Here is an 18092-nt window from a genome sequence, read left to right as displayed (position 1 = left end):
TTCTCTGCCCATCAGGAGCCCTAAGAGACATTTAGGCCACCTAGATTTCAGTTACATTTTATCCCATTATCTTAAATGGAATGTATTTCTGAGTAAATCTACACATCTCGAACATACTGGATAAAAACTTCCAGTGCATGTTGCCTTCTGTGTACTGAAAGACACACACATGGCTTGGCACTGCCCTTCATCTAGGACGGAACCATATTGAACACTGTAATAGCGCCCACATCCACGGCGAGCCAGGAGGAAGCAGATGCCGGGGCATGACAGCAGTGGTGAGCACATGGCATGCAGCCAAACTGCAGTGAGGCCATTTCCCATCAGGCACTGCTCTTGTGCAACTAATTGGCAAGGTATCTCTCCCTGTAGCAATCCCTGCCACCAAGTCATCTCCTCTCATATGAGATAACAGGAAGGAAACCTCTGTGTGTTCTCTTTTGTGTGGTTTGGCATTTTTCCTTTGGAAGTCATCAAGGAGCCTAGCCAGTTCACCTGGGGATAGAAGACAATGCCTGCGAAGAAGGAACTGCACCACCCAAGGGGCACAGTGGTCATGGAGCCAGGCTTTATTCTAGGAGGTTGATTGATATGAAACTGCTTGCCAAGGCTTCTACTGAAACTGACATTAGATCACAGAGCTCTAATGAGAAATGATATGGAAACAGCAATGGAATACTCACAGGAACAAAGCAAAAGAGGAAACCAAGCTAATAGGTGCACAACTGAAGAAGGAGGTGAGAACTTGGTGCTCCAGAAAAAGAGTATCCAGGAGAAGTAGAACGTATCTGTTAACGGGGCACGGGATGGGAAAAACTGCAATGGAAGACAAAACTGGAACATGAGAAAACAGTGTACATCACAGAAATAGCAGGTATAAGGAATAGCAGATGTAGAGTCTTCTGCAGCATCAGCTGAACAGATCGATTATTACTCTTTGGAACCGGAAAACCATAGAGCAGTCTTCCATAACCAGGTCTCTTCTTATGTGTTTGACTATAACTTCCATCATCCCCAGCCCAGGCATCCATTGCTGAAGATGATAGTGATTGTAATGCAGTGTGTCAAAAGAGCCCCAAACTAGGGAAGACTGGCATATAGACTGAGTTACAGAGGCTAGGGGGGGGAAGCATGTTTGCATGTGTTGGCTGCTATGGCCTTCCTTTAATTTCCGTGTCTGCACTAAGTTGCATCCATTATTTTAAGCTGCAGATCTAATGCATAGCCAATGTATGTGTTCTGTGCCATGCAATCTTCACTGCACAAGAATGAAATTGAGGTGCCAGTTGCAGCACCACTGGAGGAGCAGATGCACTCTGAAGATGCTGTAGAGATGCTGGGATACAGAAACCATAGCTTTCCTAGTGACTTTTCTCAGTGGGCAAATTTACCAAGTAGTAGTTTACGAGAGTGTGCATGTAATGCTTGGTAAGCTGTATTGTTCTGCCAAGTAGTGGAAGAATCTTAGTATACTTCATATACACCAGCTCTTACCTGGGAGCTGCATCTCATTGCAGCTTTGATACAAATGAGAATCCTGGAAGCATATGAACAGAGTCGATAAGATTGAGCCACCTGAGATCACAAAGAAGCCGCTTTCATGCAATTCTGAATATTTGTGTGAGAAATCTAAGATAGTCTTCTCTGCTTTGTAGGAGAATACAGATAATTGACTTACTGAGTGTGGTATGTTGCCATTTCATAAATGGCTGTCTGTTCAAACTGTTTCTAACTACCAGGGAACATGGCTGCCTCTTCCAGATAATATATTAATGCTAGGATTACGGTGATCCATTTTCTGTACTAAATTCTAAACTCTTCAGCTGTTAGTCCTCCCTTCAGTCAAGTTGAGTATCTGTTTAGGGTTGGCTTAGTGCAGTTATTCAGTGGCTATTATGCCCCTTGTCATTGGACAGCAAGTTCTCCCCAAGGCAGAGAGACAACATTGGGGTGGGGGGGGTAGTGGTGCTGGATTGTTGTTTTGTAAGGGGACAGCACCCTCTTAAGGATACTCTAATCCCCACTATCTAAAATTGACTAGGTAATAAGATGAAGCATCATCTGCTACATGAGATATCCACTTTTAGAAACTAACATACAGGCTTTCCATTCTCTAGGCTGAGAGAATAAAAGATAAAAGTACCAAACCAAAGTCGTATACATTCTGGCAGCCTGATTAACTGACAGACTAGATTTCAGGCTAAGATTTAGTTCTAGCAATGATCAAGCTAAATTGGCTACAGTCTAATAGGTTTAAATATGCTACAAGTTTGGTGCACATATTAAAGCTATGATCAAAAACGGAGACTAATTTGTCACATAATCAGTGTTCTGGTATATGTAAAGACCATGAGAATGGAGAGAAGGAGCTTTGAAACTGCCCATTAACCCTCAGCACCTGGACAGCATACTGGGTAGCTGCACAGGTCACCCAGTCAGTCTTCCCCACTGAGTATATTTAAATGAAGCCTTTACAGGCCGGAGGGGCAGAGGTGCCCCACTGTTCTGAGGGCGGCTCATCAGATACAAACAGGTGCTGCAGCTCCTGCATGGAGGGTGGGAATCTGGTGCTTTCCTCCCTTCCATCCAGGGGGATGTTTTGTTTTTAACTATTTCCTTTCCATGCAAAGCCTGGCATAAATTTTCCCTCCTGTTGGATTACGTTGAGGAACTGGGAGAGCTTTCGATCCAAGGCCACCTTGATCTGTCCGTGCCATACTCTTGATCTGCCCCTTTTCACTTCTTCCAGTTTTGGAGCACAATTATAGGTAGGTAAGTGATTCAGAAATTTGCACAGGGACAGGGAAAGGAGACTGAAAAGGAGAGCTCTCACTCCAGCCTTGGAGGGGAAGGTCCAATATTAACTATGGCCTCTGGGACACACTCCATGTTCCTAGGGATGTAAGGCTGTCACCAAAGGCTGCAGTCCTATACCCAATTACTGGGAAGTAAGACTGATTGGACTTGGTGAGACTTACTGCTGAGTTGACATGGATAGCATTGTGTTGTTAGGTTGTAATCCTATACACATTTACATGAATGTTTAATAGATGTGAAGACAGTGGGACTTGACTTTTGAGTAATCATGTATAGGATTGTTTTGCTAGCATATAATCTGTGTTTATATCATAAAATATATTTATATATTTTAAGAATTTTAACATTCCTTTGTTTAAGTCAAACAAAACTTTAAAATATACCAATTGTTAAGAGAAAGAGATGCAAACCATTCCATTCCAGAATATCTAGGTATATTCTAGTTTTTGTCAGTTGGAAAAATGGGGAAAAACAGAATGGAGCTTGCAAACAGAAACCATCAACATCATAGTAAACAAAAGAAGGCCTTTTTGTGCTTAGAAACAGTATGTAGTCTTCAAGATGATCATGTAGAAACAGGAAACATACTTTTGGAGAAAAAGCTCAGAAAATAAACACCCTCCTAATGTAATTAAGAATAGCAATACATTTGGATAATCAGCAGAAGTGCTGTCTGCTCACACAAGGAGCCTCCTGGATTCAAGCCTAAATTTATATCCCATTCTCTCCCACTAAATAATACAGCCTTGAAAATAATAGCATAACTCATTTTTCTAAGCTCCATCTGCGTGTAAAAGACTCATACCTTCCTTAACTGAGACCGTCCTTTCATTTTGAGCTTCATGGACCAGAAATAGAAAGGCTTTCGTAACTTCAGACAAGCCTCTCTGTTCTTTTCCCATGTTATCATTCCCCCCACCTCCACTTAATTTTGTATGCATATTTTATTTATATTCATGAGATTCCTTTGCTTGATGTTGAAGATGGAATCATATGAGGCCAATAAGGAATCAAAGACTGATTCCTGTGCTATGATGTGCAAAGCAACACACTTACAAAACCACATTCCTGCTCTAACATATGAAGCATATCTGCAAAATTTGAAAGTACTTTTCCAACATTAACTCTCACAAGTTTGTTTGTTTAGCAATGCTGCCATCATTCATGCTGTCTCTTAAAAAGGCATCTAATAGTTTTGCAGCAGTATAAATTGGCTGATAAAAACAATATTATTTTACAACAATGTTTTAGGAATCAGTAATTTCACAATATTCTGAAAGATAGAATAGTTTATTGGAGGATCTCTCCAATTTTCCCAGTTTTACATATAATGGGAGTATTTTGATGTTTTTGCTGCTTCTGTTCTAACATTGCAAGGATTTCCTCCCTGCCACCTTCACTTTAAAAGGATGATTTATTTAGGGCATGCTTACATATATTGAGACCCACAAAGCATAGTTTGACTTCCCTTCCCACATCCATATCATGGGTAACTTTCTCACTCCAGGGTTTCATTTTGCTGTGTAATTTACATATAAGTAGACTATAATCTAGTGCTTCTAGAACACTGTTAAATGAAAGGTAGTAAAAAATGTCCCCAAATTATATCTTCCTGAGTTTTACAGCTTTCTTTCTATAAGCCAAGCACAATTGGGATATAAAATGACCTAAAATCTGTATAAGAAAGGCCTACGAGGTGCTTTTGTGATCTCAAACAAAGGACACCTCTGGGGGCATCAAATGAGGTTAAGTGCAAATCATTTTAGTCCCTTTTGAAAGAGCTCCAGCAAAGACCTTAAATCACCCAAACTTGCAGAAATTCATTCTTATATTGATTCAAACTTTCTGGGAGAAACATTCTGTCAAACATGAAGCATTTACCTTCCCTGAGCCAGTTTTATTCTGTGGTGCCAATATCACCCCAAACCCAAAGAAAGTTAAAGTTTGGTGGGGGGGGGGGTAATTTTTTTTAAGAATGACGCTTAGAATGTCTACTTGTGTATGAACAATAGAGAGGGCAAAAGTAGGCATACTTGCATAAATTTGCATGTGCTAACTTAATAGGCAGAGATACAAATGTAAACATACAGTGCATCTAGCCATGGTGTGGAACACCGTGACCAGGTGATGTGTGTGTGGAGCAATGCATTCTGTTGTCAGAATGCCAGCTTACTGAAGACTCAGCTCTTCTTTCTGGTGTTTTTGAACCTGGACTTGAATTTCAGAATAGATATCCTCTGGCAGAACTTCAGCTAGAGGACTTTCCCCTACATCATGTACTCTGACCTGCAGGATGACTGATGCACCCTATTTTTGTCATACCAAGTAAGCAGCGGAACTCTGAGATCTATCCAGGTGAAAAGGTGTGGCAAGGAATAGTAAGGATTCCTTCGATGAAGCTAATTGAGCAGACCAAAGAATACTTTTGCAAAAGATCCTTCTTCCAACTTTACTGCTTACACATATATTAACAATAAAACGTATCTATACATGCCATAAGCTACCTCAATATAAAAACAGCTCCAAAACAGCAAAATGTGATTATGCATACATAAATAGTTATCTATCTAATATAACATAATATAAAATATCCCCACTTAATACTATTTTTTGCTGTCAAGGCAAATCTTGCTAGTTGATTACTAATGAGGATTCATTACCTACAAGCAGCTGACACATCTGAGTTTCAATTTCACATATCTATAAAATGGGTCTAAATTTGTCCATTACTTTTGGAATGTGCTCTGAAGTTGTTCTTGAAAACACTTTTTAGGAAAACATGAATCACTCAAACCAAGTTCCTTGAGAGCAACATGGGATTGTTTTTCAATGGAAATTAGTCCCCAGTACAGCGCTTAGGAGTGCCATAAGTTCGCTTTGGAGTACAATTAGGAGAGATCTTATAAAATAATTATCTGCCACCTTTTAAATAGAGGCCTATGTCCCCATATGTCTGCCACATATATTAATTGGAGAACTAGCTTTTTGAAAAGACACTTCAACTCCATGGGCATCTAAACTCCCCCCAGAGACTCTAGAGAATCAGAGCAGAGACTGATATTTTTTCCATTAGTTACCATTCCGATGTTCAGATTCCTTCTGTCTGTGATATAAAAGGAAAATGCATAGCAGGCATTGACCTGTCCATAGGTAAAATTAGAGCTGAGTTTCCATTTTCCTCTCAAGAGTCAGAGCTAGCAGGAGACAGAGGGAAGCTGAAATAATGGGAGCAGAAAGCTGAATCTAGCAGGAGAGAATGGATGCAATATCAGACAGTATTTTACCAATGATTTTGCAATGCTTTAGAAATCTACCTGCTTGCATAAGCAGAGGAATACCATGCAGACGCGAACACATGAGCAGCATAATATGAATGGTGCAAATCCACTGTTGGATTCTTAATCTGTATCTGTGAGTTTGAGCATCACTTAACACTGTGTAATTAGTCTCACAATTCTTTCCTGTGTGACTACAACTTTCAGTTGCACCTTCTCTTAGGCTTATGTACCCTTCTTTTTGTGTCTTGCATCTGCATACTGAAGGGGCCCCCAGGAGAGTCCAGATCCCTGAGGCCTACTTTAAACTTGTTAAGTAAATTCAGCCACAATTGAAAACATATGGAATTCAGAAGCTTCTCCAGCTACAAAACAGACAGCTGAGAACAAACATTTCCGGAAGCATTAGAGAAAGGAGCTCAGTTTAAGGGGAGGGAGTGGCATGGAGAATTAGAGGAAACCACTGAGTTTTGATCCAATGAAGTGACACCAACACCTTCTCAGTAATAGCATATATCCAGGCTCAGCAAATTTTAGCCTTGTTGAGTCTAATTTGATTTTTACTAGAATCCCAGGATTTGGGTGGTCACTTACACATAGCCAAAAAGAACACACCAGTTTGCATTACTATTTGTATATTCAAATGTATATGTAAAAGTGTGCAATTAGGCTCATAACAATAACTTAAATAGAAATACAGAACTTCATAGTCAAAAAGACTGAAGAATTAACTTGTGTGCCTGGCTCAAACAATTATCCAGGTCTAACAGCAGATGGACAACCAAGACCCCCATTGCTGTCCCTCTTCATGTTTCTTTGCCTTTAGGGCTGATTTGGACTGGATAGGTCATGAAATAGAGGACATCTTCAAATAGAGGACCATCTCTGCCAGCTCTACAAAGTTCTCTACAGAGAACTATCATTTGTAAAGTTGGATGCCTGCCTGGCTAGGTTACACTACCCAGAATCCACCAAACAGAGCCTGGTGAAAAAGACACAGACAGATTTAAAGTATTCTGAGACCAGGAGCTTAGTCTTTGTACAGAATGAATGGAGCTCACAGTCCTTTATTTTTTAAAATACTGATTATCTCTAGTTTTCTTCAGCTGAGAAGTATAATTTAAGATGGGTGAGGTTCCCACTGCTATTTGGGAGTCAGAACAATCTACTACACTTCACCTAGATGTCTATCACTCAATCCAAATCTACCTTCTGTATTCCAAGATTATCCTATGGTGTTTCTAAACAAAGCTTTTAGGCTGCCTTTGTTGTGCCCCATTCACAGAATTTTACAGAGGGTGCAGACATCATTGTCATCTTCCACTCATGCTTTCCTACCACTTCTTCCTTCTTTTTTCTTACTGTATTGATGGAAGGCAGGTAGGTAGGCAGGCCGGCTGGCTGCATAATGACTTCTGATAGGCAGTGCTAGAAACCATCTATCTGGAAGCATCCCAAGAGTTGGGGAGATGGGAGAAAACATGAGCCCTCAACCCTGGACAATTTGTGCTCCAATGGCTGTGCTACCAATTTCATCCCCAAGCCAATCACAGGATCCTGTTTCTGCTAGTAATAAGTCATTTCCCATATGTGGTTATACAAGCAAGCCATAAACTGAGTTAAAGTTTCATCTCCATCTTTCTTTAAGATTTATTTCTTCCAAGACAGGAAACCCTTCTCTTTATTCAGGGTGCTGTATTGGAATAGGATGCTCTTTATTCTTCTCATTTTCACACACACACACACACACACACACAGAGAGAGAGAGAGAGAGAGAGAGAGAGAGAGAGAGAGAGAGAGAGAGAGAGCGCACGCGCGAACAGTACTTTCTGTAAATGTGACATCTTCTGAACTGCCTCTGAAGAACCAAAAGCAGCAGATCTGCTGTGTGTTCTTCCAGTGAAATCAGAGGTGTTCCTGAAAGTACTAGAGAGCCTGCTTTACATTTAGAGTCTGCTAAGGTACATAAACCTGCAGAATAGGTAGTGGGAAATACATACTTTAGTGACTAAAGTTTAGTCTCAAGTAAAAATAAATAGAAGGCCTGTTTGCACCAATAGTTTTTCTTCACTAATAAATCAATATTAACTTACTTTTTCAACCTGGGTTTCACATCATGGAAAAAGACAGGCACTTCTTTCAATTCCTGGTAACATAAGGAGTTCATAATGCATCTCCATAAAACATGGATAGTTCTGTACAGAACAGCAGGTTTGTTATCTCTGGTGAGTGAAGTTTGTACAGATAGGAGAATGACCCAAATAGTCATGGAAACTGAGTGACAAAATGCCCTAAAATCCTTTCCTCATTCAAGTAGGAGTTGCTACCGCAGCATTAGAAACCTTGAATAGCAACATATCAAACTTAATTATGTGAGTAACTTCAGAATCAAACAGGATTTCCATATATACTGTCTGCTTCAAGCTGGAGATAGTAGTGAGAAGCAGGGTTAGATATCCTGGTTTACTTTCAGCTGTAGTCAATCTGTTCTGTCATATATGAAATCAAATGTACAAGGCATCACCCGTCACAGCCACTTTAAATGCAACTTCTGAATTCCTTGTGGAAAATGTCCCAGGAAATGTTAGCTGATGTGGATTCCTCATATGAAATCCACTTGCTAATATGAATTGGGCCAGGTTTCTGTTATAGTTTTCTCCATGACCCCAACCTCCATTCCCAAGTGTAATCTCATCTTTCATCCTCTTTGTATGTTTCACTCTCCCATAGTATTTGCATTAGCCTAAATCTGGCATATCTGTACCCCCACTGAAATGCATTCATTGTCCTGTATGATTCCTAATGATTCTCCTGTATGATTTCTTGCCAAAAGAATGGGCAACTCAGGAAAATCATACTGGGCAGTGAAACAAAAATATAAAGCCCTATCTAATTCTGCAAGTGCTAAGGCCCCAATTTTCCTACTTTCCTGACCAAGGACAGTCACAGAGTTTCAGCGACAGCCCAGATTCCTGGACGGCATCTGGAACAGGATGAAAATAACCAGAGAAGTTTCAACTCCTGCTTCCAATCCTACTGCATCTTACTTTTATTAGCTACAAAATTGTGCTGTTCTGTGGAAGAATTTATGGTTCTATGTCCTTTTCTTCTTGGCTTCCTAGGCAGAACCACTAATAGCCTCTAAGAGGCAGAAAATTGAACTGAAGCTATCTGTTCCTCTCTCTCCCTCCCTCTCTCTCGCATGCTCTCTTTCTCTCCTTGGCCCCTCACAGGTTATTAATAGTTCTAGGCTGTGTGTCATTGGTTCAGACAAATCACTCTGGCAGTCCAATCTGGCAGTCATCATGTTGCTACTGTCAATTGCCTTTTTCTTCTAAATAAACATCAATTGAGGTATTCTAAATACAGGTCCACAGAAACTTACCAGAACAATAACAAGCTTGGTTGGCGTGCTGTTTTTCTAGGAGAATTCCTATTCCAGCTTTTCCAGGTTCCTATTTTAAAAGCAGCACTAGGTGCAAACCTGACCTGGCAGCACTGAATGTGGTTAAGCAAATAAGTGTTTTATGGTCATGGCTCTCACACTCAATCTCCCCTACCTTTGGCAGGAGGACCGGACTCCAGAAAGTCCATTAACGTGGATGATGATAATAATAGCCTCTTTGCACATGCCCTTCAGTTCTATTTGGTGTCCTGTGGGATGAGGAAAGAAGAGAACCTTGCTGTTGTTCGCCAATTTTCTTTTCTTTTCTTGTTTCATGAAATGACACAATTCGGTTTTTGTTTGAGCTACTATCCAGAGAAATGTTCATCCAGCAAAGAATACCTTTTAAGAACTAGAAGGGGGAAAGTCTCATAATGTGAGCAGAAGGTGTTAATGGCTCAAGTGTCTTGATATCACCCATGTTGAAGGGTCAGTCCATTGAGTGCCTGTGGTATTCATACATCCACCTTCCAAATAGCAACCACATTAGAAATTATAGAGTTGGCCAGAGAGAAAGCTGCATTTTCCCGGCAATGATATATTGCAGTTCTAGTTACTGGAAAAATGCAACATCCACACAGGTAGACATGATTGTTGAAAGGAAAACATGAAGGATTTTTGCATCAAAGCAAGTGCCTACGTTGGATGTAAACGATGCAATGAAATTATAGACTAGCTAAAACCCTAAATCTAAGTTGAAAACCTACCAAGGAGGCTTTCTTCATTATCCCATCTGCACATCAACACTGGATATCCATGGATAGGCAGGAGGTAGATCAGGATCTATTAGATTAGGTGTGATTAGCAATGGATGAGTTATTTTTGCTCCCAGTTGTTGAACAATGCTAACAATAAATACAGTACCCTCCCAACCCCACCACATAAATTAGTCTGCTGAAACAAAGAAAGTTGGGAGGGAGGGGCAAAAAGAAGTTGATTTTTGAGGAAAAGATGTGTAGTCTCACCTGAGTATATGTTTGAAAGCCCCTTATTAATTGAATCTGAGCGTATGTCCAATGAATTGAAATGATTCCTGATGAAAGGACTGCAGCTGAATGTTAAGAGAACAAAATCATGACTGCAGAAGAATTACAGAATTCTACTGTCAATAATGAAGAAAATGAAATTGTGAAAGAGTTTGCATATCTTGACTCAGTTACCAATTCAAAGGGAGACTGGAGCCAAGACATTTGAAGAAGACTGAGAGCTGGAAGGGCAGCAATGAAGGAACTAGAAAAGTTCCTCAAATGTAAGGATGTTTCACTGGAGACTGGTCATCCACAGCATTGTATTCCAATCACTATGTATAGGTATGAAGGTTGAGCAGTGGGAAAAGCTGGCAGGAAGAAAATTGATGCGTTCAAAACATGGAGCTGGAGGAGAGCTCTGCAAATACCCTGGACTCACAGAAAGACAAACAAGTGGATCCTAGATCAAATCAAGCCAAAACATTCTCTAGAGGGAAAAACGACAAAACTGAGGCTGTCATGCTTTGGACACACCATAAGAAGGCAAGATTCTCTGGAGACAATAATCATGCTAGGGAAAGTTGAAGGCAGAAGAAGAAAAGGAAGACCAAAAAAGATATGGGTTGACTCCATAAAAGAAGCCATTGCCTTGAATTTAGAACAGCTAATCAGGGATGTCATAGATAGAACATTTTGGAGGGCCTTCATTCTTAGGCTGCTGTAAGTTGGAGACAACTTAATGGCACATAACGTAACAATAAAGGATATGTCTTCACCCCTGAACCACCATCTTTTCCCTGCCACCATTTCATGGAGCTTCTAATAGAGGTTCTAATTGAAAAAGATTGTCCGTAGATTATATCAGTGGCTATCCTATCATGCCCTTGAAGAATAATCAAACTTAAATCTGTATCTCTTTTGAAAATTTGTCAAGACATTTCCTATTCAGTTTTGGGCTCTAAATTGGGAATATAATTTTGTCTAATTTGTATTTGAATAAGCTTTAAAAGACAGTCTACATTCTAAAAGCAGGATACTTCACAATACTGTCTCTTGGATCCTCCCCATTTTCAGTACATTGGCCATTGGGCCTCATAAGTGGGGATGATGGGAGCTGACTGAGGATAATGGGATCTCCTGAGTGCACCAGGTTGGACAAGGCTGACCTAGAACATATGCTGTAAAAAATAAAGCACCCCTGAACAGGTCCACAATGCATGTAACTCACCGTAGACAGAGAAAGTCTGGGATTGGGTAGGTCTCCTAAAAATGAGTTAGTTGTTCTGGACAGAGCTCCAGGGTGATTTAGTAGAAATTAAACAATAATTCTGAAGAAGTCTGAAGTCCTAAATGTAGCAAAGTTATATTACAAAGAAAGACAGAGAAACTACATGTGGGAAAAGGCAGGCTCTGGTTCCTTGATAGTGATGGAAAGGCACTCTGCACATGCCCTGCAATCCTCTCTTTTAATATTATTTCATATTGTGTCTTGCATTAAAAAACAGGTTCTGTGGCCAAGCTGTAACAGGCCATAGGTCAAATTAATGTCTTCATAAATCCTCTCATGCCTCTTGCTGTACAGCTCTCTATGTGTACTTCTGTTTCCCTTCTTCGCTCTCATGTTAACAAACTCATATGTGGGTGGGGGACAGAGGCGTTCAGTGTCTGGCCTGTAGACATTCCTCCTGCATTAGCATTCATTTCTGTCTTTTTCTTTGTGCTTCAAGTGTATCAACAAGACTTTCCGAAGGTCTCCCACTCTTCAGCCTCAAAGGTTTAACAACTGCCTCTTTGATGCTGTGCATTGCCCAACACTGATGTCCCTGAAAGCGGTCTATAAGAAAGGTCTTTTGTAAATCTCCATTTGTTTGCAACTGGTATAATTCTCGCCTCTCCAGACAGCACATTGCCAGATCAAGTTCAGGGATGGTTCCTCTATCCAGAGGGATGTGCTGAAAAATACAATACATTCTTTCTCTGCCAAGCAGAGACTGTGGCTTTATCCAGATAGGCTCTCGGCATGGTGAAGAATGCCAGTGCTCATTCAAGAACAACTTTTGCTGCATGTACTTGCATGCCGTCTGATATGCAAACAAAAATTAAAACTGGCAATTAAGAAAGCCCTTGAAACAGAGTACCTGGAAGAGGAACTGAAAAAGCAAATGAGGGGCTTACATGCTGTTAATTATATTGGCTATCTATTGACACTTTGTTTTTACTAGTATTTCTAGCATGGATCCTATCAAGCACTGGAGGATTCCTCATGTTCATGGAAGAGGCTGTATGGAGGACTAGAGCTTAATAAGGGGTATTCTTTGTTTCAAAGTTCCTGACATTCATAGGAATACCATTGGTCCTAAAAAGGTTGGTTGAGGAAGCTCTCCATCAGCAATTGCCATACAATACAATCATCCCTCAAACATTCTTCTTTTAACTTTGGGCTTTTCTACATAAGGCATTTATTGTGCTTTCATGACTCCTTGCTCAAAGTAGTTTGCAGGTGCTTTATATGACATTGTCATCATCCTCCAAATTATTTCCTGTTCTTTGCAATCACTTCAGCAGATTTTTGTTGTTGTTTTGATAGAGGCAAGTTTGATTTGTAAATGGTGCCATGGAACCCTCCTGTATTTCCATATCTCCACTTTAGCATAGTGCCACCTAATGCTTGTGTCATGAAACACAGAAAAGCAGAGAAAGAAAACTGGCGGAGTGGGGGGAGTGTAAAGGAACTGATCTTAATTCGGCAAAGAATCTTGGAATCAGAACTTTTGGTAAATTGTCAGGTTAAGCCTCATACAGAAAAAGGCTCTTTTCTCATTTCTTCTTATTCCTGTGGACAAGTTCCTGTAGACCAGTTCTTCCATTCCTCATTTCCCAGGCCTACCACCTTTTCTGACTTGTTGGGGGTAGACTTTTCTCTCTGATCTTCTTGTAGCTTCCTTTATGTGAATCACTGTTTCTTCAACTCTTCTTGAGACCCCACTGTTCTTGACCTTTAAATGAGACTCAGACTAGGCAGTTTTTCAAATACATAGTTCACCGATAGCCCTTCAAACAGACGACTGTTCTCTGGAGTGAGGAGGAGGCACGTGGCCATTCTCCTTCAAGCTGATCATTTACTATCACCCCTTTCTCTGGAAATATGATGTGACATCAGTGTTGCTCAAGGAACAATAGCAGAATTGCTTCTTCCTTATCAGTCCAGTCCCCATCAAAGGATTCACCACCCCCAAAAAATCCCAAAGGTAAACAACCTGATGTTTTTAATATGTTTGGAATACAACTCCCATCAACCCATCCAGTATAGCCAGTGCTCAGGGATTACAGGAGCAGTAGTCCAATTCATGAGGAGACCCTGTTAGAGCATTGTCATAATATATTATCAGTCAGGTTTCTCTTACAGTGTGTATTGTCTGAATTCTTCTCTAAAGTTTAGTGTGCTTGCATGTTCTATTTCTGCAATTTGAATGAAATGGCATACTGGCAAGAATGTCCATTCAATATTAAAATGGCTTTTTCCCCACCACCTAAGAAAAGGTGATGCATTCAATACAAAAATGCACATGTGAAAACATTATTGTGGTTGTGATGTCTGAAATCACAGCAGTGCATGAAGAAGACTAAAAAAATCTAGAAAGTATTCCTGGCCACAGTTTAACCCAGAGTTAAGTATGCTTATAACTGAAATGAAAAATCTTAAGCATGTCTTGGACTGTGGCATTGAAGTTTGCAAAACAGTTATAGTAGTTGATCTGAGTTCTTGTGGGCACTTGTAACTTGATTTGTGCCACATGTTTCAGTTGCAAATGAGATGCACAGCTAGCCCAGCCTGCCGTGGATCAGTGCACGAGAGAATTAGGGTGCAAACCCATGTATGTTTAGATGGAAAAAGTCACCCCCACCCCAGTATTCCCCAGCATGGCTGGCTGGGGAATTCTGGGAATTATGTCTCTAAATGTACATATCTGAATAGGCATAGGATTTGCCTAACAGGATAATTACAAGCGATGCTTTGGAGGGGGTGTGGGACAATGGGAGTGACTAGGCAATTTGGAAATTAAATCAAACAGAAAAAAATCAAATCCCATTTAATTCCAGAGTAAGTTCATGGTAATTTTTGCTCTTTACCATTCATGTGGTAATTATTTTGGGGTCTATTAAGTACAGTTATTAATTAATCCACAGTAGCAAGTAATGACTGTAACTTTCTAAGATATTCAGGTAAAGATAACTGGGCTACCATGTAACTAAAAAGGGTCACATGGCAGATGTCTTCTTTGGTGCTTGCCTCACAGGATGATGATTCTTGATGGGCAGCATATAATCTGCAGTGTGACCTTCCCATACAGTTTTGCAGCTCAGGACTCCTACGGGCAAAAGTAGGATAGGTTTTAAAACTTTACTTACTCATTATCATTTAACATATATCAGGCATGTTTTTTCTGTGATTAAACGATTCCCCATACTGTTTCCTTACAAGTTCTCCAAGATACTTGCTAGCCCTGAGATTTCAAGCAACTTTGAGATCCCACCAGCCAGGCAGTTTTTTCATTTTGCAGTCCCAACATTTGAAGTTCAGGTGTTCACAAATGACTAGCATGTCAGTAAAAAGAACCATAGGATAGTAGGGAGATTGTGATGCGGAGGGTGGAGGGATTTGAAACAAACCCCAGCAGTTTCAATGGCATACCCCTACCCCGAGGAAGGCTACATCTTATTTCTTTGCATGCAGACCCTTGCCTTAAGGCAGAACCTGGCCTGGTGTGATGACTCATGAAGAAAGGTTCACATGCATAAGCAGAACTTGAAGGCTAGTGAGGCATCAGCCATGGTTTAATTCCTGTTGGCTTCCTTGGTGTAAGCTACAGAATGGCTAATGGAGAACACCCCACTTGGTCTGAGTCTCACTGTTGCAGTATTGGAAATAGATTGGCCATGGAGCAGGGGACCCCCCCACATATTAGTTGTATATTCAGCCCATGTGGCAGCCCATGTGATATCCTATCTCATTCCCAGACATAAGTGGTACCTTCAGGTGTTATATTCACCCTATACCTGACATGTGATAAATGTACCATGGACCCAGCATCACCATTTCTAGGCAATGTGTTTGGCCTGTAGCATATTCCTGTGCAAAGCATTTTTATACATTGCTCCTTTTCGAGGACTCAGAGGTGAATTCATACATCATTCCAATGAGGGGGCATGTGTATTAACTTTGCTCCCCCAGCTCTGTTTTGGAATGATGCATTGGACTGCCTTCTATCCGCCTCTGCAGTGAGTGGATCTGTATTACAGCAACAGTCCCATTGTCGCCCTTGGCCGGTGCAACTTCTAGCTTTCTTTAAAGTTGCCATATATCACTTAAGAGGCAGCAGCCCAAGTAGGGAAAGGCTGCTGCTGACTCAGAATATGTGCTGCTGCTGCCCTGGGTAAGGATCTGTCCTACTTCCGCCTCTCCTGCAAAAACACAGCAAGAAAAAACAAACTGCCTTCCCCAACATGGTACCCTCTAGATGTTTGGGCCTCAGTTCCCAGCAACCTCAGCCAGCATTGCCAATGGCAAGAAGTTCCGGAAGATGTAGTCCAAAGCATGTGGGGGGCACCAGTTTCGGAAAGGGTGCACTAAAGAGTTTCCTCTTCATTTTGCTTTGCCTTTGCAGATGTGTTTCAGGAGATACTTGTGAGTCTAGGACAAGACACTGGAATGGCAGACCATCCTGGAAGGGCAGCTAGGATACATCAGAGAGGATACATCCAATAGGGGCATTATAGCTCCAAGGGATGAGTCTCCTAACAAGGAATATTCTAGTATTACTTTGAGATGATGTTTCCAGATATGGGTGACTCGAGAGTCGTGAGAAGCTCTTCTCCATACTGAATAAACAAATTTCCAACCATTTGGAATGTAACATATTCTGATGAGTTTTTCCAGCTTTCTTAATGACACTTTGTCTTTCTGTGTCTCTCAGGGACCTGAACTATAATGAGCTGGTGGAATTTCCAGTGGCCATTAGGACGCTCGGCCGGCTTCAAGAGCTGTAAGGCATTTCTCATACCTTCTTTAGAAACATTGCTCAAATAGATAATGTGGGCCTTCCTTTAATGTGGACAGAACTGCCATTCCAAACTGCCAATCCAAAGAGGAATGTGCATTCCTCTTTCACCATTTCTATCATAAATGCAGTCGCTCCTCTCCAGCATGGCAACATATGCCTCACAGACATCATTAGTGTCACACAGAATGCCCAGAGTTGTGGTACCACTGGGCAAACCACCACGAGCTTTAATAGCAATGGCATTTGGACTGAGGATGAGATGAGTTCACACCTCTCTGGAAACAACTCTTGAAAGTACACAGCTCTGACAGATTGGGCATCTTTTGTAGGGCCAGTTTCCACAGCCCCTGCTGCTTTTTACCTCCAGCTCTGTGTCCCTTCAGAAGAGGCTCTGGGCCTCTAATTATCACCCTCAGTGAAGCTTTCGCATTTTCCACCTCACTAGGACCCATTCATTTTTCCAGGCATAGCCAATTTGTGGCTTCTCAAGAGATGGGCAGGCATTGTGGGTAACTGATTTTCCCAACCTTTAGGGTATGTTCAGATGGTCCTAATTTGGGGATGGCATGCATTGTTCTAGTTCTTCCTGTTCCTACATTCCACACATCCCTGATGTTTCAGCTGCCCACACCAGATTATACTGCACCCAGGATACAGGTGTGGACCGAGACATTTGCATTGTTAGATTTCATAAGTCTGGTGGAAACTTCCTTCCACATGCACAAGCAGCAAAACAAAGCCCTGTGTGTTCACCTTATGTGACAGATGAGACACAGGATGCACACAATTTCCATGCTAAAAAATGTCTCTTTGTGGGAAGCCACCCAAAGACTTTTCAAGTTTAAGCAATCCCCCATCTGTATTTTGCCTTTAACCAGTCTGGTGTCTTTTTGCTTAACAGGGGTTTCCATAACAACAACATCAAGGCGATTCCAGAGAAAGCATTTGCTGGGAATCCATTACTCCAGATTATGTAAGGAACAGGACCATTACACTGGGGTTACTACATTTCCTCCATCCCTCCCACCACAATAAAATCATCTAGTTGGATTCAAAGTAGCAGAGTTCCAATTGGGCTAGAGAAAAGGTATTGGGAGGGAAACTTTGAAGTTACATCTTCCTCCTGCAGCTTCTTGTGCCTCCTGAAAGCTGTTCTGGAGGGCTGGAGACTCCCCAGAGAAGCGCGAGAGGTGTCAGAGGGGGCTGTCTATGGGATTAGAGCAGATGTATCAGCAACGGTCAGGTCTTTGTCCCCCTTTCCTTGAGCCTGGAGGCTTCACTTGGACCCTGGTGCTTTCTGTGAATGAAAGGAGCTCTTTGTGATTATCCTTCTGTAAAAGAATAATCCATCAGGATTCAACCCATAGTTTGGGGGATACAATCTTTCCTGAAGTTTGACTCAGGAAGAACCCCAGAGTGAGTTTCAAGGTTTGCTTGGATGCCCTTTGCCTGTTTCTCACCCCAAATAATCCACTATATTCCATTCAAGGAAAGGAAAAAAGCAGGGGATTCTAATATCGTCCTC

The 18092-nt window shown here is 41.2% G+C and overlaps 1 protein-coding gene across 1 annotated transcript in view; it reads left to right on the top strand.

Moving 5' to 3' along the window:
* Positions 1-18092, top strand: part of LGR6 (leucine rich repeat containing G protein-coupled receptor 6) — a 153151-nt gene that overhangs the window by 121113 nt on the left and 13946 nt on the right. The window contains exons 9-10 of the mRNA XM_044447487.1: positions 16481-16549; positions 17469-17540. Coding sequence (XP_044303422.1) covers positions 16481-16549; positions 17469-17540 — 141 coding nt within the window. The remainder of the gene's footprint in view (positions 1-16480; positions 16550-17468; positions 17541-18092) is intronic.

Source organism: Varanus komodoensis, unplaced genomic scaffold, assembly GCF_004798865.1.
Source record: "Varanus komodoensis strain SLA01 unplaced genomic scaffold, ASM479886v1 scaffold52, whole genome shotgun sequence".
NCBI lineage: Eukaryota > Metazoa > Chordata > Lepidosauria > Squamata > Varanidae > Varanus > Varanus komodoensis.
The sequence above is the reverse complement of the archived record's forward strand: the minus strand, read 5'-3'. Positions and strand labels throughout refer to the sequence as shown.